This window comes from Pipistrellus kuhlii, unplaced genomic scaffold (genome assembly GCF_014108245.1).
Source record: "Pipistrellus kuhlii isolate mPipKuh1 unplaced genomic scaffold, mPipKuh1.p scaffold_m20_p_2, whole genome shotgun sequence".
Taxonomy (NCBI): Eukaryota; Metazoa; Chordata; class Mammalia; order Chiroptera; family Vespertilionidae; genus Pipistrellus; species Pipistrellus kuhlii.
The window spans coordinates 118,032,825-118,055,899 of record NW_023425515.1 but is presented as its reverse complement, the minus strand read 5'-3'; the positions used below and the strand labels follow the sequence as shown (position 1 = coordinate 118,055,899).

Here is a 23,075-nt window from a genome sequence, read left to right as displayed (position 1 = left end):
ATATGGAAGCAAAATATTCAGTAATTAAGGCTTTAAAAGTCTAATTCTGCAAGGATTTCCCTTATAGTTTAATACCTAGTACCATATGACCTCGTCAGAGTAGTATTTTTAAGGTATTGTTTGCTTAGAAACTACCTTTGATAGTTAAGAGTTATATATGCATTGATAATTTTGTAAATAATGTGCAATATTTTCCTTAAAAGATGAGTTTTTTAAAAATGTCTTGCTAATTGCTATTTTCATTTTTAATCATTTTTCCTCAGAAACCCACAATCTGCCAAAGCAACCTCCACTCGCCCTAGCAATGGGACAGGCCACACAATGTTTGGGACTGATGGCTCGGTCAGGAATTGGATCCTGTGCATTTGCCACAGTGGAAGACTACCTACATTAGCTATGCATTCAAGGAGTTCACATGGAAGTAGACCAGGTCTGCTGATTTGAAATTTAGATTTTTTTAATTATGTACTGGGGACAGGTTTTTGTCGCTTTACATTGCTTCCTAGTTTACAGCATGATGCAAATGATTTTCTAACTTAGTGTTAGGAGAAATTATTTTCCATCTTTAATCTCTTAGTTGTCTAAGAGTTAAATATTACTGAATCTCAGACGTTCAAATTTATCATCACAAATCCTTTAAAACAATTACCTAAAAGAAACCAAAAAATCCTGCCTTCTTTGTTGGGGGGCGAGGGGGGGAAGGAAATGGAACAAGTTGTGTTGTGTTAGCATGTGGGTGATGTAAATTTCAAATTGGGAGATGTTCCGACCCCCACTCCCATATAAGCATTCAATCAGTGTAACTTGCAAAATGCATAAACATCTGACAGTTTGAATTTATAGTGTTGATGGAAGAAATCATTTTTAATGTGTACTGTAAAACTTGAAATACTCAGGAGCTGAGTGAATATGTTTGTTGCTACTTACAATCCCGACCTGTTAGTCCCAGTAGTTTTGTTTTAACATGGTCTTTTCAACTTTGTTTCCTGTTTAACTACCAACGAATTCTGTTGTAGACTCACAAGTTTAACTTGTATTATAACAGTATTATATGTCAACGGTGTGGTTATGACCTTTATTTATATAAAAACCAAATATTTAGTCAATTTACTGTGTCTTAATTTAATCTTTGTACACCTTCCATTTTTAAGTGCTTAAATGAGTACTATATTGCAATAAAAATGTAGTGATATAATTAACCAGCCATTAAAAATTTACTTCTACAGATATTAGTGTCAACTGAGTTTATATATTAGGTACTTATATATTTCTTATGATTAGTATAAAATTAGAGCTTAAGGAAGAATTTTTACTATAAGTCTAAATTCTATAACCTAAAACTGTTCAGTTTACTAGCCTCCCTGTATTAGGGTGAAACCTGATATAATGTGGGTGACACAGAAATAAAGGGGAAAATTAATGCCTTATTTTCATAATCACAATAAAGACACGTTACTTGACAGTAAAGCAAACTCCCAAACCAGTTAAAAATAAAATTTAAACAGCTGTTCAAGAAGATGACCATACACATCGGTTGACTATTTTGTACACTGAGGTTTGGATCTTTAAGAAAAGTAGGGCTGGGACCGGTTTGGCTCAGTGGATAGAGCGTCAGCCTGCGGACTGAAAGGTCCTGGGTTCGATTCCGGGCAAGGGCATGTACCTTGGTTGCGGGCACATCCCCAGTAGGGAATGTGCAAGAGGCAGCTGATCGATGATTCTCTCTCATCGATGTTTCTAACTCTCTATCTCTCTCTTCCTCTCTGTGAAAAATCAATAAAATATATTAAAAAAAAAAAGTAGGTATTTATCTATACTTAAGTATTGTATTTTCATAGCTACTTCTCTTTCTCATTCTATATTTTGTGAATCAAATTCTCATCAGTAGCACCAAAACATCTGAGATTCTAAGCCATCTGAGAGCTGCAGTTAGAAAGACTTCCTGGATATCCATTTCTCCTCCCTGCCATTCCTACCACAATGCACTCACACTGTGAACTGGGAAAGGGCAGAAGAGGTACCATTAGCAGCATCATTTGTATTTATAATAATTAAATGGATAAATGTTTATAAAAAGGAAGACAATTCCTTTTATTTTTTAAAATATATTTTATTGATTTTTTTACAGAGAGGAAGGGAGAGAGATAGTTAGGAACATCGATGAGAGAGTCATCAATCAGCTGCTGCTTGCACGCCCCCTACTGGGGATGTGCCCGCAACCAAGGTACATACCCTTAACAGAAATCAAACCCTGGACCTTTCAGTCCACAGACCAACGCTCTATCCACTGAGCCAAACCAGTTTCGGCAAGACAATTCTTTTAAATTGCTATTTCTTCCGGGACCCTCAAAGACTATTCCAGAAGATGAAATGTGATGGGGTATTTCCCCAAATAGATTTGTGACTTTTGTAAATCCTTCAAAATGATTTATTAGATTTTTATTACATTTATTAATTTTAAATTAATCTTTTAAACTAAACTGTAGTTCCATACATACAAAGTTCTCATTCTTCATTTAGCTTTGATTTACTTCTTAGAAGTTTTCATCTTTCTGACCATCCACCGTCTTTTAAACCTCTTGGCATTTTGTTTTTTCTGGGTTCCTAGAATAGAAAGTTTGTGCAGTAAGAATACTATAAACATAAAATTCCCAAGAAAGAACTAAAATTTTTCAAGATCCTCTATAATATAGATCTATATGAATATAAATACTAAAATTAGGTCTATTAGATTTTATATCAGATATACATTCCTACTGTACTGACCTGTTTTCCAGAAGCAATTTAAAAGTACTAATTATAGAAGCCATTATAAGAAAAAAAATAATTCATACTTGAATATTTACTATTTCCTTAAAAAGAATATTATTCAATATATAAAACTATCATAACAAAGAAAATAAAGCTGGACCTTACCCCAACCATTATTCAAAAACTGGGCTGCGGCCTTTTTCACTGGTAACCTCTTATTGTTAAGAGACAGGAACTTATTTACTAGAAAAGAGAATTATTTATCATTTCTTTGTTTACTTGCAATATAAAGTGAGAAAAACAGCCCGTAAGGAAATTACCAGTAGTTCTGTTGGTTCCTGGACCATACAAAGAATTTTGTATGAAGGCTTTGGCTGCTTGTTGCCTTGAATCTCTCAGATCTTGATCTTTCAGCCTTCGCGCCAAGTAACTTTTATTCTGGCTGGTAGTCAAAACAAAAAGTCAAAATTAATGAGGTTGATAAAATGCTTAAAGTATTTTTCTTAATTGTCTCAAAAAGTGAAAACAAAATGCACAGTATAATAAAAAATAAATTCCAGGGCTATTTTATAAGAAATAGGCTAATACCTACATTTTTAATAAGCAAATATTTTGTTTTTATTTACACTTTAGTAAGAGCAAATATTTTGTTTTTATTTAAGTATTACAGTTGGTTTTCCCAGAGGATTCAATCTGAAACTGCTACTAATTAAAGTATTTCCCACATAAGCCAACAGTTTTCTCAAAAAGTTACCTTTATATCCTACATGAAAAAAAACTCTTCTTACCCAATAGATTGTATTTTTTCTTTAACTTTCTTGGACTCATTTCCTTTTTCGCATTCTTCATTTTTCTTCTGCGATTTATCTAAAACATAAAAAACTGAGTTTTATTTCTAGTTAGCACTTGCATAAAAATAAATCAAGAACATTTCCTGGAGTTCATTGTTAATTATCTACTCACATCAATTTGTAAGAAATAAGGCAACAGGCCCAAACTAAACTTGGCCAGGCATTCCTATTCCCAGTAACATTGGACTACAAATGTTCTTGACACTTACATGAGAAGTTATTTAAATTAGAATAGTTCATACCTTCTTTTAATTTTCCTGGCGATTTCTTTATGCTAAGGGAGAACACAGAAACACTGATTGGAATGGCAGACAGCAAAAATTACTCAACTCATTACACAGTTAAATTTGATTTTACAAATAAGATACCCTTTTTAATTACCACCACTCTCAGTTTTGACTCAGGATCTTTAATCAGTTTTGGAAAGGAAGTCACCCCCTTAAATTCATGGTCAAAAACTCCCAATCAACAAACTACCCGTGTTTCCCCGAAAATAAGGCCTTGGGCATGGAAAGATAAGACATCCCCTGAAAATAAGACCTAGAGCAACTTTGGGGAAAAAAATTAATATAAGACACTGTCTTATTTTCGGGGAAACAGGGTAGTATATATTGGATGGGAGTATCTTCTCAATTTAAAATTTGAAAGCATATCAACAGGCTTCAAAGAAGCAGATTGGAGGTAAAGTGAAAGGTGAAATACAAAGTGGAAAGTGGTAGACCTGCCTCTTTATTTATACAAGTCACAATGAATCAATTCAACAGTTCAAGCATAAGAGACAAGCAGGGAGATGGACTAGGCTCAAGGAATCTGGTCTGAAAAATGACAAAACACAGTATGAAATGCCTGAACCATACCCACTACAAAAGCTACAAGGAGGAAGTAATGGGGATGGTGGAGAGAATTGGAGGTGACACTGGAGTTTGGTTTTAAAGGATAAAAGGGGAATCTGCCACCAAATACATTTGTTTTTGTTTAATGTATTCACTATCTGAATAAATCAAGAACAGTTCTACAGGACATTTGAAAACCAAATCAAAGATATGGGTCTAAACATTAAGGGAGAGGAGAGAAAAATATTTAAAAGTTAAAACTGAGTAAGGTTTGATTGATTTCATGGTATAGATGAGGAAGAGGATGACTATTTGCTTAAAACACTTGGTGGATGGCAAAACTGCTAAATGAAATGGAGACCAAGGAGGAAGGACAGGTTGGTGGCAGGTAAGAAAAGTATGGGACAAGTTTAGTTTTAGGAGGAGCCTGCAGGAAAATGTCTGCTACTCCACTAAAGATAAACTTCAAGGCGCTTTGTTTATTAACCATCCATCCTGCCCAGCACAACAATTGTTTAATAAATACTCTAGGATTAGGAACTCAGAAGCTCAAATTGGCAGTGGAAATGAACAAAAAAGAAATGGTGGAATATTGAAAAGAGGTAAAATACTTTCATCTTTCCCACCAAATTAAAAAAAATCTGTGTAAATTTAAGCTTTACTGTCTAATTTAGGCTTTATTTCTTTAATTTGGTGGGTTCAAATAAATGCTCCATATGTATTTCAGAGTTGGGTGTATGTAAGCAAGTAATATAACAAGATCCATTACTTACTTTGTCTGTGAAGCTGTAGTCAACTTCTGTAGAACAGTGTCTGGAAGGAGTTTCCTTTTCTTAGATAAAGACATTTTAAAAGAATAGAGTGAGGTACATGACAATATACCTGGGTTGCTTCTGCAGTGACAGGCTTAGGGACTGCCTTATATCCTGACCGCGGCAAAGAACGGCTTTAGGCTGACCACTGCCTCCACTCTCTCCAACTGGGGGAGAACGCCGGCCACAAAGCTCAGAACCCATCCGACATTCTTTGGAAGATCTGGTGAGGGCTGGAAAGGGTGCCCACCCTTCAAATCACTGTCTACCCTGAAAGCAGGTAAGTCCTGTCCTCCTGGAGTCAGTTCCCTGTGGCTAATCTGCCAGACACCCGACAGCAGAGCGTACAGCCCTGAGTCCAAAGCGCCTCATTTGAGTCCGGCAGCAGCCCGGAGGGAAGTGACAGATGTCACGGCGAGCCGAGTGTCAGCGCTGGGTTTTAACCGCATGATCTCAAACTCACAGCTCTCCCCACTCCCATTTTTAAGAGGTGGGCAGCCAAGAGTACGACCATCTTTGCTTCCCCCGATGTCTGAAGAAACATGAGGACTTTTCCTCCACCTCCACAGACTACCAGCTTTGCAACAAACACGGAAATTCTACCCAACGCCGGTTTTTTTGTTTTTTTTTTAAAGAGGTGCCTCCCCGCAACTCGAACCTTTTGTTCAATGAACAGCTCCTCGCGTCGCTTCCTCTTCTCCTTCAGGAGTGTTTTATCCCTGAGAGAAAGGGAGACAAGTCAGTGCGAGGAGAGACAGCGGGCGGGAGGGACGGCTCTCGGGCCCCGCCGGGCGCTCCCACCTGCGCGCCGTCTCCCGAACTCGCCGCTCCTCTGCCCTCGCCTCCGCCTGGGCGCTGGCGAAAGTCAGCTCCTCCGGGGCCTCGTCGTCCAGGTCGTCATCCCCGTCCCCGTCCTCCTCCAAGGGCTCGGCGGCCGCGCCGCTGCTGGGCTGCCCGAGCAGCAGGCCGTGCTCTGCCTCCTCCGAGGCGGGCTGGCCCTCGTCCACCATCGCCGACGCCGACGCGGGAGCGCGGGACGCGCGCGGTCGGAGCTGCACCATGGTCTGAGTCGCGCCGGACCGAACGACCTCTGACCCGGAAGTAGCAGCCCGCAAGCCCAGCGTGACGCCAAGAACAAGCGACACAGGTTTAGTCGCTCCCTGCACGTACTGAAGCCCCAGAGCGAGTGGAGGCGCATGCGCAGGGCGGGGAAGGGCGTGGCCTAAGGAAAGCGGGGGGCGTTTCCTTCCGCTCCGCCCCGACGCGGAGCGCTCGAGGCTGCGGGGTTCCCTCCTGGCTGCTGCCCAGGCCCTGCGGGAGCCGGTGGGCGCGGGGGTTTCCGGCCGGGCGGACGCCGTGCTGCTCTCCCGGCTGGGGAGCTGAGAGCAGGTTTGGCTGGGTCCCCGCCTCCTCCAGGCGGGCTGGCGAGGGTCACGCCGTCCGGTGCCCAGGAGCTGGGTGACCGCAGCCCCAGTGGCCCCATCACCGCTCTTTTAGCACCAGGATCCTTTTGGTCCATCCAGTTCACCAGCGTGTGTGGATCTGACTCCCTTCCCTCCGCACTTGCCGAAGAAGTGGCTTTCAAAGGGGAGAAATGTACTATAGCGGCAGGACCTGCTGTCTGTCACCCAGAAGGTGTCAGACACCGGATTAAATCAGTCCCCGGCACCAAATGTGTGCTAGGCCACTGTGGCCGCAGTTTATCAGGCTGCTCCACCAGCTCCTCCACCAGTCTGTCCGTGCCTCTGTTCTGCTTCATCACTGACAACTTCCCAGTTTATTACCGGGCTCTGCCCCTCACCCTCTCCCCCATTTACATGGAAGCTCTGAGCGAACAGGGAGCCCACCTGGCTCCCTGGTGCAACCCCAAGACCTTGAACAATGGCCAGCCCATCCCAAATCCTGGATCCATGAAAGAATGCCACCCTGCACGTAGTGAATGCAACCCTAATACTATTTCTTTGTCCTCCTAATATATTCCATTTTTTTGGAATATACATGGCCTTCTGACCTGTGTTTATCTTCTCCCACCCATTATACAATACCAAGTGAGTCAGCTATCATTCTCTGATCAAACCAACGTTTCACACTTGCCATCCATTTGTACATGCTATCCCCTTTATGATACACACTCCCCCACGTGGAACTACTGTGTTTCCCCGAAAATAAGACATCCTCCAAAAATAAGACCTAGTGCATGGAAAAGTAAGACATCCCCTGAAAATAAGATCTAGTGAATCTTTGGGAGCAAAAATTAATATAAGACACTGTCTTATTTTCGGGGAAACAGGGGATTTATACCTGAAACACAGGCCAGGTCTGACTTCCTTTAAAAGTCAAAGACCTTGCCGAAGCCGGTTTGGCTCAGCGGTAGAGCGTCGGTCTGCGGACTGAAGGGTCCCAGGTTCGATTCAGGTCAAGGGCATGTACATTGGTTGCGGGCACATCCCCGGTAGGGGGTGTGCAAGAGGCAGCTGGCCTATGTTTCTCTCTCATCGACGTTTCTATCAATAGCTCTCTATCTCTCTCCCTTCATCTCTGTTAAAAATCAATAAAATATATATTTTTTTAAAAAAGTCAAAGACCTTAACATCTACCAATCCCACTCCGCCCATCTTTAACTACATTTTCCTCTGAATCTTGAACAAAATTCTATTACTGCAGTTTCTACATTGAATAATAGTGCACATGACAGTTGTCCCAACATTCTGTCAAGTCCTTGAGGGCAAGGCCCACATCTTACTAATTATATTTCTAATGCCTATCATGTGGTAGACATTCAATAATACTAAATTGAATAATTTCTACCTTACATCTTTATTTTCAATTCTTCTTTCATTTTCTCTAATAAAACCAAAACATGAACAGAAATGATAAAACACATACACAAAGATGCTGGTACCAAAACCCAATTTGAGAGAAGTTGCAAAGAGCAGTACTGAAATATCTGGGCCTTGGGTAGACAGAAATTAAAAATAATCAGACTCTGAGACAGCATACTGACTTCCATCATTGCTAACACTCGGAAAATGTTTAAAGTAACAGAAAAACCCAACAACAAACCTATTAAAAGAGAACAATTGTATTTTATGTGCAAAAACTACATTATAAATATTACAGTCCCTTCAGTATACATGCCTTGAGCCACTTGTGTCAAGTGTGAAGTGGACCCTAAAGGCTGACCCTTCAGATACCTTGTAGGTTATGAACATTCCTCTTATGCTAAGAGCCTTTGGGATTTATTAAAAGGTACTAAGGGCCCAGTGCATGAATTCGTGTACCTTGAACTGTGTGTGAGCTGCGAGGCTGCAGTGAGCACAGTAGCAAGTCTCTGCCCATCCTCTGCACCCCTGCCTGGCCCCTCCCACTGCAGACCCCAATCTCCCTCTGCCTGCAGCCCCGCTCCTGCCGCAACCGCTCCCATGTGCTCATGTCCTGGAGCGATTGGGGCTGACGCCAGCAGCGGGTGCAAGCGGGGCCAGCGCCGATAATGGGAGTGGCAGCTGCTGCCCTGACCACCCCTCAGTAGCAAGGGAAGGTGGAGAAGCCCTGAGGAGCGATCAGAGCCAGCAGCCGCTGCTCACACCTGCTGATGGTGCCAAGCCGAGTGGGGATGGGCTGATAGTGACAGCTCTGGCAGCAGATGTGAGTACCAAAGTGGTACCATGGCACACAGGAGCAAAGAATTTTCCGTAACCACCAGAGGCTCACCCGATGACAGCGACCGTGCCCTGCCTTGGTCTGGAGCCCCCATTCACCTGATCCACCATCCTGCCCCGGCCAATGACCCAGCATGTTCTGCACGCGCCCCCTGGTGGTCAGTGCACGTCATAGTGACCAGTTCTGTTGTTCCACTGATTGGTCTATTTGCATATTAGGGTTTTATATATATAAGCTAGAGGCCCAGTGTACAAAATTTGTTCATGGAAGAGAGGGGTGTCCCTCAGCCCAGCCTGCACCCTCTCCAATATGGGACCCCTCGAGGGATATATGACTGCCCATTTAGGCCCAATCCCGACCTCTCACAATCTAGGATTGTGAGAGGTCGGGATTGCTTGCCTGCTCACCTGCCTGCCAGCCTGATTACCTCCTAACCACTCCCCTGGCAGCCTGATTGATGCCTAAATGTTCCCCTGTCACCCTATTTGCCCCCAGCTGCCCTTCCATGCAGGTCGGTCACTCCCAACTTCCCTAATCTGCCAGCCTGGTCACCCCTAACTGCCCTCCCCTGCAGGCTTGATCACCCCCAACTGCCCTCTCTTGCAGGCTTGGTCCCTCCCAACTGACCTCCCCTGCTGCCATCTTATGGTGGCCATCTTGTGTCCACATGGGCGCAGCCATCTTGTGTGTTGGAGTGATCGTCAATCTGCATGTTACTCTTTTATTAGCTAGGATAGAGGCCTGGTGAATGGGTGGGGGCCAGTTGGTTTGCCCTGAAGGGTGACCTGGATCAGGGTGGGGGTTTCCTTGGGGTGTGGGGCGGCCTGGGCGAGGGGCCTGTGGTGGTTTGCAGGTTGGCCATGCCCCCCGGCAACCCAAGCAGAGGCCCTGGTATTTGAGATTTATTTATCTACTACAATTGAAACTTTGTGACCTGGAGTGGAGCCAAGCCTTCTACTCACTCCATGACAGCAGCCATTTCTGTTGGGATTTATTTATCTTCTATAATTGAAACTTTGTAGCCTGGAGTGGAGGCCTAGGCTGGCCAAGGTTGCAGAAGCTCTGCTTCCTTGGGGCAATCCTAGCCTCCTGCTCTCTCTAGCTCTGTGGCTGCCACCATTTTTGTTGGGATTTATTTATCTTCTAACATTAAAACTTCGTAGCATTGAGTGGAGGCCTAGGTTGGCAAGGGCAGGCAGAAAGTTTGGCTTCCTCCATTGCTGGGGAAACCCAAGCCTCACTCCTGCTCTTCATGGCCACAGCCATCTTGGTTGGGTTTATTTGCATATTTGCTCCTGATTGGCTGGTGGGCATGGCTGGAGGGTGTAGTGGAAATATGATCAATTTGCATATTACTCTTTTATTAGATAGGATGCCATGCAAATGCAGTACAAAGTTTTGTGTGATCATGTCTTGTTATCTATTTCCACAAAAGTCAAGGATGTAACATTAAATCAATTCTTGTAAGGGGCTGAGGTGATGAGACTGTGTAATCACCCAAGGGACCAGCTGATCCAAGGGCCATTGTTATGTATGACCTTCCTACACTGTTTACTAAAGGCCACTGCTCCCAGTCAGGCCTCTGATGCTTGCTGAGAACAAGCGGGCATTCCAAAGGCTCTGGGTACTATATTAGTGTGGGGCCTGAGGAGGAGAGCTATGTTCTTGCTACTTTACTCTGAGGTAAAGTCCTATTGAAAACACTCCCTTCAGAATTCAGTGTCTGGGAAAGCTTGGCTTCTGTGTTTATAATATCAAGAAATAGTCAACCATCACCTCTCCCTTTCCTCCTTGGCTGCTGAGAAAGCGAGTACTGCCCAGCTGGTGTGGCTCAGTTGGTTGAGCGTCATCTCATACACCAGAAGGTCGCAGGTTCCATTCTGGTCAGGGCACATGTCCCCCAGTAGGGGACATGCAGAGGCAGCCAAATGATATTTCTATCTCTCTCCCTCTCCCTTCTTCTATCTGAAATCAATAAGATAATAATAAAAAAAAAAAACACATATATTTTTTAAAAAGGTTAGTACTACATTTTAGTCAGTAGTGAATACCTTTTGGAATCTATATATTTGTGTCATTTTGGGGTGTGGGCCTCATCCTGATTTTCTACCTTGTTGCTACTTTTCCTTCTTGAGTTCCTGTTCTAGGAGATCCCACATTCTTTGAGGTAAAGCAGCCAAACCAGGTAAACACGGAAAAGAAAAAATCCTCAACAAGTATATCTCTCAGGGTCACATCTGTATACCATATATTACCTCCTATAAAGAGTGATTTTATTTTCCACCAAAATTTGTATAAAAATCAGAAATAGCAATGTTTTACCTATCTACTTCTCTCTTTGCCAAATAGCAAAAATATGATTGGGATAATTACATTTTTAAGACAATCTAATTAGAATTTCCCCCCTCCCCCCCCCGCCCCCTCAATAACCAACCAAACACATCAGAGGATCAGAGGTATGTTATGTTTAAGTTCAAACCAAATAACATGCATTAACTTTACAGTTCTCTGACTTCTTGTAATTATATTTGCTACTGTTACCTCTAAGGCCCCTACCACTTATCAACAGTTTGGATCCCAGCCAGGAAATCAGAGAATATTTTTAGATCTTCCAATATTCAGCTCCCCATCCACAAGACTGTGCGTTATCTGTTTGTGGCCTGGTACTCAGATGTACTACAATCTCTCCCTTCCCCAGGGCAATTAGGAAACCTTCTCATCTGCATGAGGAGCCAGGGCTTCAGGAAGGATCCTCCCACAGAGCCCCTGGAAATGAAACCTGAAACAGAAGGACAAATACAGCAGTTAGGAGCTAAACCAACATACTCCTTCAGCAAGTCACACATTTCTTAATTTTACCCAAAGTAAAATCCAAATTCTCACAAATGTGGCATTATGAGCTTTTGGGCCCACTTCTTTCATCTAGTCTCTGACAACTCAACATACAGACATTTCACCATGAGTTGGTCCTTGTGATCAAGAAAATTTAAGAAATTAAATACCTAGTATTTAGGTGCTATAAAAATAATTTTATTTTAAAGAGCAGAGGGAGATATGATTGTAAAATGTATTTCATGATTAAATTGTCAAACTCATAAAATGTTGTTTTTAGTTGATTTGAGAGAGAGAGAGAGAGAGAGAGAGAGAGAGAGAGGGAGAGAGAGAGATATTTGTTGTTCCAGTTATTCATGCATTCATTGGTTGCTTCTTGTATGTGCCCTGACTGGAGATTGAACCGGAAACCTTGGTGAATTGGGATAACTATCTAACCAACTGAGCTACAGGGCCATAATGAAAGTTTTACGTTTTATGATATGTACATACTACATTAAAATAGCATTCATATGTACTAAGGACAAGAGAAAAAATAAGTTCATGCACCATTCAGATCACAAGATTTTAGCTGCATCAACAGGCCCCTCAAACCAACCATTTCACAACTAGCTCTGACTTGTAGTCAGAAAAAAAAAGAGCAAAGAGGAGGAAGAAAAACCAATGATTTCTGCTTCCTTCAAGAGAAAACACTTAGGGCAGAAAAATAGCAGGGTTTTGTAGTATTTAATTAAGAAAACCAACTGAGCACAATTAAAAATGAAAAAAGCATTTGCTCAATGTAGTAATCTATCATATTACCAATTCGGATGCAACACAAATCATCAATGCCTTAGCCCTTAAATACTGTTCATGTCACAAAATGCCACTAAGGGGCATCCCTGACTGAGTGGCATTTCCACTCCTGCCACGCTCAGCGTGAACACTGGCCGCTAGAAAGCTCCTCCCCAGCATAGTGGTCATAGGACTCCAAGAAGTATGGCCTCCAAGGTACGAAGAGCTTTCAGGGAATTTCCATATCCTCAATCCCACATGGTCTCCTTCCTAAGAAAGTGACTGTCAAGTGCCCCTTTTCACTACACCCTTCCCCACTTCACAAAGGCAGGCTGCACCCCTCACTCACCCCAAATCTTAGATGGTGTCCTAGCCCAGAGTGTGAAAACCTACGGGGTGCAAACTAAAGAGACATTTGAAATATTGGTGTAGGATAAAGAAAAAAAATGCTTTCTGAAGACTGGATATCACATCCTTATTCAAATATGGCCTTTTCATCCTAGCTTTCAATAAAATGGAAAGAGGGTCTGACAGAATTGTCATTTAACAGGCACTATGGCATTTTAGCATGCAACTTGCAAGAAGGTCCAAAATCTGAGTGGCCATGCCATATAAAATTCCTTTCATGCCGGGGTGTATGTAGCCCAGTTCTCCCATGTACAACCATCAGGAAAAAACAAAAACTAAAGAATTACAATTGACATTGAAAAGGTAATACTGAGCTTGGCCAGTGAAAATCAGCCCTGCCATCCTTCGATGGGAATAACAGACACAGATAAAGCTGTAGATGAGTAGGAAACATATTTTCCCAGGACAAGCTGCAAAGAATCCCAACAACTCCCTTCTGTAACTGTATACTTTTTTACTCACATCACTTTTATTACAATACTAGAGGCCCAGTGCATGAAAATTCATGTACTAGAGGGGGAGTCCCCAGCCTGGCCTTCCCCCTCTCACAGTCCAAGAACCCTCAGGGGCAGAGGCAACCTGGCAATCAGGGGAAGGTGATAATTAACACACCTCTGCTGCTGCCACTGCCGGTGGCACAAGCCTCAGCCGGTCCTGGTTACCTGAGTCTTGGGCTGGCCCTGGGTGGCTGGGTAACCACCATCCGAGGCTTGTGTGCACCTCGGGCTGAACCTGGGCAGCTGGGGGGCTGAGGGAACTGGGGAACTCTGGAGGCATGAACACAGCTGCCTTTATCTTGGCCGCATACCTGCTGCTCCGACAGGGATGAGGAGACTGGGCACCACCATCTTGTGGCTATGGCGCCGCCATCTTTGAGGGCATAGCAGTCAATTAGCATATCCTCTCCTTATTGGCTGTGGGTGCTGCAATCTTTTTTGGGGGGCAGTCAATTAGCAAATTTCCCCCTTATTGGCTGTGGACTCTGCCATTTTTTAAGGTGAGGCAACAATTACCATATTTGCTCCTTATTGGCTGTGGGCGCTGCCATCTTTGCAATGGTGTGGTGGTCAATTAGCATATTCCCTTCTTATTAATTAGGATACTAGAGACCCAGTTTATGAAATTCATGCATGGGTGGTGGGGTCCCCTCAGCCTAGAATGCACCCTCTCCAATCCGGGATCCCTCGGGGGATGTCCAACTGATTTAGGCCCAATCCTGGGGATCGTTCCTAAACCAGCAGTCGGACATCCCTCTCATAATCTGGGACTGCTGGCTCCTAACTGCTCACCTGCCTGCCTGCCTAATCGCCCCTAACTGCCCCCCTGATCATCCCTGACCACCTATGCCTACCAGCCTGATCGCCCCAAAAGTGCTGGCCTGATTACCTACAACTAACCCCCGCCCCCCCTGCTGGCATGGTCACCCCTAACTGCCCCTCTACCATCCTGGTTGACCCTTACTGCTCACCCTGCTGGCCTGGTCACCCTCAACTGCCCCCCTCTGTTCTCCCTAACTGCTCCCCCTGCCAGCTTGTTCTCCTTTCACTGTCCCCCTGCCGGCCTAGTTGCCCCCAACTGTGCCCCTGCTGGCTTGCTTGCCCCAACTGTCCCCTCCCCTCCCCAAGCCTGGTTGCCACCAGCTGCCCTCCTCCCCCCTGCCCCCCTCCCACTGACCTGGTCACCCCACGCTGCCTGCTGTTCAGTCATTTGGTTGTCTCTCACTAACCCCCCTGCCGGCCTTGTCGCCCCACACAGCCTGCTGTTCAGTTGTCCATCTGGTTGTTTTGGTCATGATGGCCCCTGGTTTTTATATATTAGGATTATTGTAATTATTTTATTAGTTATTGCTGTTAATCTCTTATTGTGCCTAATTTATAAATTAAACTTTATCATAGCTATGTATGCATAGGAAAACACAGTACATATAAGGTTCAGTGCTATCTGCGATTTCAGGCATCCACTGGAGGGTCTTGGAATATATCCCCTATGGATAAGAAGGGACTACTGCAGAATCATGCTAGAGTTTGGTAAGTGATATCTTGTGGGTTTAATTTAATTTCCCTAATGATTAATGATGTTCAGCATGTTTTCAATGGGTTTATTGACCTTATGTATTGTATATATTTGGAAAACTATTTGAATATTTGACCCATTTTTTAATTGTATTTCTTTTTTATTGGGTAGTGAGAATTCTTTATATATTCTGGATACTCATTCCTTATCACATATTATACTTGCAAATATTTTCTCCCATTCCATAGGTTCTTTTTCTCTTAATTGATGGTGTCCATTGAAGAAGATTTTAATTTTAATAAAGTCCAATGTATCCATTTTCCACACTTGATCTTAGCCAAAAGGCCTAGAAGTGATAATTTATCCATTTTTTCTTATGTTATCTGTGATTTTTATGTCATATAAAAGGCTTTGACAAATGAAAGGTTACAAAGATTTACTCCTGCATTTTCGTTTAAGAATTTTATATATTTGTAGCCCTTATATTTAGGCCTCTGATCCATGTCAGTTATTTTTTGTATATGCTGTGAAGGGGTCCAATTCCAATCTTTTCCATGTAGCTATCCAGCTTCTCCAGCACCATTTGTTAAAAAGACTATTTTTTCCATCACTGCTTTGTCTTCATACTTTTTCAAAAGTCAATTGGCCATAAATGTGAGGGGTTTTTTTCGGGACTATCAATTCTATTCCACTGATCTGTTGAAAACTGTAACTTTGTAGCAAGTTTTGTAATTGGGAAGAATAAGTTATACAAGTTCTTTCTTCTCGTTGTTCTGGCTTTTTGGGTCCCTTACATTTTCATATAAATTTTAGGATCACCTTATCAGTTCAGCAAAGAAGCCAGAGGCAATTTTGATAGAGAATGGGTGAATCTCCAAATCAATTTGGGGAGTATTGCCACATTTATAATATTAGTTGCCCAATCCATATACATGGATGTCCTTCTATATATTGGGTCGGCAGCTAAGTAATTGCGGGTTTCACACATATATGGCTTCAGTTGAATTTTTAGGTTTGCAGACGTAGTACAAATGTAAAACACATTTTGTTATTTGATAGTTGGCTATTCAGCTGTTAATCAGTAAAAAAAGGTTTTTGATCTGTTTTGTAGTTTTCGTTTGGCGTTCATTGAAAAATGGAAAATCAAAAGGAACATTTTCGTCATATTTTGCTTTTTTATTTCCGCAAAGGGAAAAACGCATCGCAAGCTCATAAAAAGTTATGTGCTGTTTATGGTGACGAAGCCTTAAAAGAACGGCAGTGTCAAAATTGGTTTGCCAAATTTCGTTCTGGTGATTTTTCACTCAAAGATGAAAAACGCTCTGGTCGTCCAGTTGAAGTTGATGACGCCCTAATCAAAGCAATAATCAATTCGGACTGTCACAGTACAACACGTGAGATTGCAGAGAAGCTTCATGTATCACATACATGCATTGAAAATCACTTAAAACAACTTGGCTATGTTCAAAAACTCGATACATGGGTTCCTCACGAACTGAAAGAATCACAGTTAACGCAACGCATTAGCAGCTGCGATTTGCTAAGGAAACGTAATGAAAATGATCCATTTTTAAAACGACTGATAACTGGCGATGAAAAATGGGTTGTTTACAACAATATCAAGCGGAAAAGATCGTGGAGCAGGCCAGGTGAACCAACTCAAACAACATCAAAAGCTGATATTCATCAAAAGAAGGTTTTGTTATCAGTTTGGTGGGATTACAAAGGAATTGTCTACTTTGAACTCTTACCACCCAACCGAACGATCAATTCTGATGTCTACATTGAACAACTAACGAAATTAAACAATGCAGTTGAAGAAAAGCGGCCCGAATTGACAAATCGAAAAGGTGTTGTATTCCATCATGACAATGCAAGGCCACACACATCTTTGGTCACTCGGCAAAAATTAATGGAGCTTGGTTGGGATGTTTTGCCACATCCACCATATAGTCCTGACCTTGCACCATCTGATTACTTTTTGTTTCGATCTTTACAAAACTCCTTGAATGGTAAAAATTTCAATAATGATGATGATGTCAAATCGTACCTGATTCAGTTTTTTGCTAATAAAAACCAGAAGTTTTTTGAACGTGGGATTATGATGCTGCCTGAAAGATGGCAAAAGGTCATTGATCAAAATGGGCAATGCATTACAGAATAAAGTTATTTAGTTCCATAAAAAAATGGTCTTTGATTTTTTTAAAATCCGCAATTACTTAGTTGCCGACCCAATATTTAGGTTTTATTTACTTCTTTTGGTAGCATTTTATAGTTTTCAGAGTATAAGTTTTACATACAAGGTGATTTAAAAAAAAAAAAAGGATGTCTTTCTAGTTCTTACCACTTACACAAAAATAAAGAACTATGGATTGAGGACACACGCAGACTGTAGCTGATTAAAAATATCTGGAGAAGATATTGTATCAGAATGGCATGGGTGGTACCAACTCATAAGTATTTTAAAAATATGTAGCTGAGTTTGAAAACCACTGGTTGAAGTAATAACAAGAGTTTCAGTGGTATTTTAGAATTGTTTATTAGTTATTTCTATTGTATCTCATTTGAGAAAGGAATTAAGCAGACTGACAATAAGATATAAACTAAATTAAAAGTGAAGACAGAAAAATCAGGGGTGAAACAAGAAAGCAAAAAAGGTGAAAACATGAATGGGGCTAAAAATGCATACTATGATGATCTATCTACTCTTTCCACACAAACAGGGAAAACAGAATCAGTATCCTAATAAAGCCACAAGTACAAATATTCTTGGCAATTAGACCAGAGACATGTGTCTCGCAGCCTCACCATGAGAGCAGTGGAAAGAAGTTCTGGCTGGTATCTCCAAGGCTTACTGCTCAGCATTTGTTGAGCTTACCTACATCCAAATGCCTGCCATCACTAAATCTACTTAAAAAGACAAACAAAAGCAAAGCCAAAGGAATCAAAGAAAGCTTTCAAAACGTGAAAAAATAAAAGTATTATGGCAAACTTCTTGTAAAAAGACAGAGTTACCTTAGTCTACAGTTAACTATATTTTGTTCTTCTAAAAAAGCAACGACAGACCAAATAAAACACAAATTCGGTGTCTTTTTTTTTTTTTTAATTAGAACATAACAATAAAATGTCTTTAGATGACCTTGTCCAAACCTGCTCAATGCCTCCCATTTCCCACCCTGGTAATCCCTGTACCTGAATTTGTTAGTGGCTTGAGTGGTTTCCATGTTAAATTCTGCCACTGGTACACCCCTGGCAGATACCTGGGGGGCAAACATGGCGGCAGGATAAACCACGGAGGAAGTTCCCACCTACAAAGCAAACAGATGGAAACAGACAAATGACCACACTTTTCGAGAAGAAACATTTTTTTAGAAAATCTCACATAAGGTTGCAGGTGTGTATGGGGGGGGGGGGGACGGTAAGGGGAGACTAAGCTGGATGAGATAAATGGAGAGGATTTAAGGGACAAATCAGGAGTTAGGAGGCGTCTTTTTGGCAGTTCCCTGGAACTCAGAAAGATATGTTATGAAAAGGAGGGTTGTGCAAATGGAGAGAGTGGCAACAAAATGACTCATCACCTTTTGGGGTTAGTTTTATTTTTGTTTCTGCTCTTTGAAGTGATGTAAATAATCCATGATCCTTTTTTTTAAGTTAGGTAATTCAAAGAAAAAAATAGACATATCATTCATAACCCTACTACCCCAAGATAACAACTATTCACAATTTGATATATATTCTTTCAGGTTATCCCCTATGGATATAGTTTTATAAAAATTCTTTACAAGAATGGGAAGACTAGCTGGCTTATTTCTTCCCTGACTCACTTCTTCTACCTCTGTGACTTTGTAAATAAACTTTTGCTTGTATTTGAGTCTTCACTCTGAATTCTTTTTTAGCCAGAACTTAAGTACTGAGGTTTGGGGCAGGGGTGCAGGGGTGATTGGGGAAAACCAGCTTTTTTCACTTAGCCACTGACCCTGTATTCAACTTCGGGATGCACTCAGTAAATACTGACTGAATGAGTGCGTGTCCATGAGGAAGTGGCTCTGCTTTTAGAGAAGTGTTAAGGAAAATGTGAAACATGCCTACCCTTTGTCCGGTTAATTCCATTTCTAGAAAATGTGTCCTAAGACAGTAATTTGATGAGGATGTTCAAAGTTATGTCTGAGGCCCTGGCCAGGTAGCTTAGTTGGTTACAGCATCATCCTGGTATGCCAAGGTTGCAGGTTCGATACACCGTCAGGACACATAAAAGAAGCAACCAATTAATGCATAAATAAATGGAATATCACATCAATGTTTCTCTCTCTCCCTAAAAATTAATCAACATATTTTTAAAAAGAGTTATGTCTGAGGCAATTCACCATAATGTTGTTTAAAATATATTTAAAAATAATTTTTTAATTTCTTTATTGATTTAAAATATCAAAATTTGAGCCCAAACTGGTTGGCTCAGTGGATAGAGTGTTGACCTGCGGACTGAGGGTCCCGGGTTCGATTCCAGTTAAGGGCATGTACGTTGGTTGCGGGTGCATCCCCGGTGGGGGGTGTGCAGGAGGCAGCTGACAGATGTTTCTCTCTCATCAATGTTTCTGACTATCTCTCTCCCTTCCTCTCTGTAAAAAAAAATCAATAAAATACATTTAAAAAAAATAAAAGTAAAAATAAAATAAAATATCAAAATTTGAAACAGCCAAAATGTCCAACAATAGAAAATTGGTTAAAAACATACACCAGAACACTGCATAGCCAATTAAAGATGATGTGCTGACATGGAATATGCTAAGTGAATTGCTACATGAATAAAACAGAACACATATAGACCCATTTAAAAAAAAATTTTAATGACTATTTACATCAATGTTATTTTATATTGGTTTCAGGTATGCAGTACAGTAGTTAACTATTATATACTTTACAAAGTGCTTCCCTCAGTATTTCCAGTACCCACCTTACCTCATACTAGTTACTGCAATACTAGAGGCCTGATGCACGAAATTCATGCAAGGGACTCAGCCCCCACCACCGCAGCTTTGTCTGGAAGGTTATCTGGTCTAATTAGCATATTAAGCTTTTATTATTATAGATTATTGACTAGACTCCTTAAGTTATAATTTACATCCCCAGGCCTGTTTCATAACTTCCAATTAGTACTTATCAATTCCTTCATCTTTTTCACCCAGCCCCCTAACCTCCTCACCTCTAACAACCATCAGTCTGTTCTCTGTATCTCTGAGTTTGTTTCAATTTTTTGTTCATTTATTTTGTTCTTTAGATTCCACATGTAAGTGAAATCATATGGTATTTGTTTTTCTCCATCTGACTTATTTCACTTAACACAATACCTTCTAAGTCCATCCATGTTGTCACAAATGGTAAGATTTCATTCCTATCATGGCTGAGTAGTAATCCATTGTATATATGTACCACATCTTTTTTATCCACTCATCTAATGATGAGCACTTGGGTTGCTTCCATATCTTCACTACTTTAAATAAGGCTGCAATGAACATAGGGTGCATATATTCTTTCTAATTAGTGTTTTGGATGTATGAACCCATTTTTAAAATTTTTAGTCACTATGTGTACATCTGCATATTGAAAGGTCTAGACCAGAGGTGTGCAAACTTTTTCCGTAAAAGGCCAAATAGTGCTGTTGTGTTTTGTTTTGTTTTTTAGATTTTATAGGCCATATAGTCTCTGATGCAAACATTCAGCTCTGCCAATGTAGTGTGAAAGTAACTATAGACTATACAAAAAAGAAAGGGCATGGCTGTGTTCCAATAAAACTTTATCTACAAAGATAGGTGGCAAGTAAGATTTGGCCCATAGGCCACAGTCTGCTCATCCCTGGTCTAGAAGAAATCATACTAAAATGCTAACGAATTATTTTTGGATGGTAGAATTATCGGATTTTTAATTTCCTCTTTTTGTGTTATCTCAATTAAATTTAATAACAAACATGTATTATTTTAAAAATTAGAACCAATAACATGCTCTTTTTATGATATTTTTTGTGGGAGGGAAGGATTTGAGAAGCCAAAGACATGGTCTTGCATTGTTTTGTATTTTAAGATAAATTCTTATTCACTGTTTTTTAGTTTTTCTTTAGAACACCACAACTCTCAAAACACATCTTAAGAGAAGGAAAGAAGAAAAGAAAGCAAAAAGGAGGAAGGGACAGAGGGAGGGAGAAAGAAAGGAAGGGAGAGAGAAGGGAGAGAGGGGAAGGAACAACATTAATCTCCACCCCAGCTCTGGTGTTTCAGAAAACCCCCTCAATCAGGGAAGAACAAAACCTACCACTAGACATAAGTCACAGAGGGCCAGCTCTCTGTCAACCTCCTCCAGAATGGCAGGGTCCAGGTTTTCTCCAAACCACACAACGTAAGGTCGCAGCAGGCCCCCGCAGCCTGCCTCTTCACACCTGAAAAACACCATCCTTAACACAGCGCTGAGCCTTGCCCGAAGGTCTCCCAGCTGGGTCCGAGGAAGACAAGCGGCTGCCCCAAACCAGTCTGTCTAGATGGGTCACTTCATCCTCTGATCACCATCCCTGCCCTCCCAAACCATAGGTCCTTGTCCTGAATATAAAGCACTAACTTTAACTTCCTTATAAAGTTTCTATTTTGTCTGAATGCATGGAGTTTAGAGACAAATGTGTTTCAGCCAAGCTTGACTTCTCTTTCTTAAACAGTTTTCTCTTTCATAGTAACTTCATCACACTCAAGGGTACAACTCTGCTCAGTGACCCAGGCTTGGGAGGACACACTGAACTAAGAATTGTCTCAAACACCCCAATCATCCCCTAATTTCATCAATGACCTCCTTTTATTTTCTCTGAGATTCGCCTCTCTCTGGTGCTGTCTATAACCAAGTTCTCCAGTATCAATTACTAGAAATCTATCACCATTTCCACCCCATTCTCTCTTAGTCATTTTATTCTACCTTCTAAAATAACCTCACCAAACATAATTTTCATCATATTATTGTCCTACTAAGGAACCCCTCAGGATTCCCTGTTCTTTCAGATAGAAATTTCAGCATTTAGTAATGAAAGCCTTATTAAGAAGAAAAAAAAAGGATTCTGTGGTCAAATAAACCAGGGAAATATTAGCATATTATAACCACTTTTTTAGAGAGTAACAATGCACTTTAGCATATAAAATGCCCTGAGAAGTCCTACAGTAAAGCAAACATACTCAGACTTGGCTTAATCTAATGTGATCTGACCACATAACATCTTTTTTTCCAAGCAATGCCTATGAACATCACGTGGATAGAGTTCTCTCTGAAACACTTTTGGAAATGCTTTTTAATATCTGGCTTTGAAAACTTGACAAAAATCTTTCTAGGTTTTAAAAAAAATCTACAACATTTTGGTCCTATAATTTCATCTTTGTAAGACCTTTCACTGTCTCCATAAACCTGGATTAATAACATTGGTGAGGAGGAGGAGGATGAAGATGACGGTAACTAATGAAAAACAAGAAGGGTTGGAAAGCAGCAGTTCTCTTTCTACAGGTTTCGTTCATCCTCTGCACTCCTGCCCTTAGCCTCACAGGGCAGGGCTGGTATTTAGATTTGAGGATTTAAGAGGCATCTCACCAAATGAACTTGGATTTTGATTCTTACTTTTCTTACAACCTGGAACACCAAATATAGATTAAAGATTTTACTCACCGGGGAAGTTTTTCCAATGGGATGCTGGCATCTTGTGTTTCGGGATCTGGAGCACTGAACAAACAATATTAGAAAAGAAAAAAATGTCATTGGTATTATCAAAAAACAAAGGAATAACATAACCCAATAAATATGTATATTTGCTTGGCAGGATATGGTACAAAACTCCTAATTAATACATGAGCTAAATGGACACCAAATAATTACTAGTGGTTTTACCACAAGAGGGAATTTGTATGCAGGAAGAGGTAGAGCAGCCATATGCATTAACGGGGGAGTTTTGTGACTTACATTTTATATGTTATCATTTGAATTTCCTTCAATGACATTATGTTAATACTAGAGGCCCAGTGCATGAAACTCATGCATGGGGGGTGTCCCTAATCCCAGCCTGCAACCTCTCTAATCTGGGACCCCTCGGGATCCTAGATTGTGGGATCAGGTCTAAATTGGCAATT

The 23,075-nt window shown here is 41.2% G+C and overlaps 3 protein-coding genes across 12 annotated transcripts in view; 1 reads left to right on the top strand and 2 right to left on the bottom strand.

Moving 5' to 3' along the window:
* Positions 1-1,227, top strand: part of RANBP9 (RAN binding protein 9) — an 82,776-nt gene extending 81,549 nt beyond the window's left edge. The window contains exon 14 of the mRNA XM_036448401.1: positions 264-1,227. Within this exon, the coding sequence (XP_036304294.1) occupies positions 264-394 (131 nt within the window). The 3' untranslated portion in view covers positions 395-1,227. The remainder of the gene's footprint in view (positions 1-263) is intronic.
* Positions 1,228-2,414: 1,187 nt separating this feature from the next.
* NOL7 (nucleolar protein 7) lies at positions 2,415-6,427 on the bottom strand. Of its 2 annotated transcripts, XM_036448406.2 has the most exons (8): positions 6,049-6,416; positions 5,906-5,966; positions 5,209-5,267; positions 3,845-3,876; positions 3,540-3,618; positions 3,072-3,193; positions 2,917-2,994; positions 2,415-2,604 (listed from the first exon to the last, which is right to left on the bottom strand). In XM_036448406.2, the coding sequence occupies exons 1-8, from the start codon at positions 6,306-6,308 to the stop codon at positions 2,528-2,530; spliced, it is 768 nt and encodes a 255-aa protein (XP_036304299.1). In that variant the 5' UTR covers positions 6,309-6,416; the 3' UTR covers positions 2,415-2,527. The 2 variants fall into 2 exon arrangements, with proteins under 2 accessions (XP_036304299.1, XP_045440243.1); XM_045584287.1 differs by lacking the exon at positions 2,917-2,994 and having other exon boundaries at positions 6,049-6,427.
* Positions 6,428-11,357: 4,930 nt separating this feature from the next.
* Positions 11,358-23,075, bottom strand: part of SIRT5 (sirtuin 5) — a 31,875-nt gene continuing 20,157 nt past the window's right edge. For all 9 annotated transcript variants that reach the window (XM_045584285.1, XM_045584281.1, XM_045584286.1 and 6 more), the window contains exons 6-9: positions 22,618-22,671; positions 21,238-21,361; positions 18,127-18,242; positions 11,358-11,686 (exon numbers count right to left, since the gene is read on the bottom strand). In XM_045584285.1, coding sequence (XP_045440241.1) covers positions 11,611-11,686; positions 18,127-18,242; positions 21,238-21,361; positions 22,618-22,671 — 370 coding nt within the window. In that variant the 3' untranslated portion in view covers positions 11,358-11,610. The remainder of the gene's footprint in view (positions 11,687-18,126; positions 18,243-21,237; positions 21,362-22,617; positions 22,672-23,075) is intronic.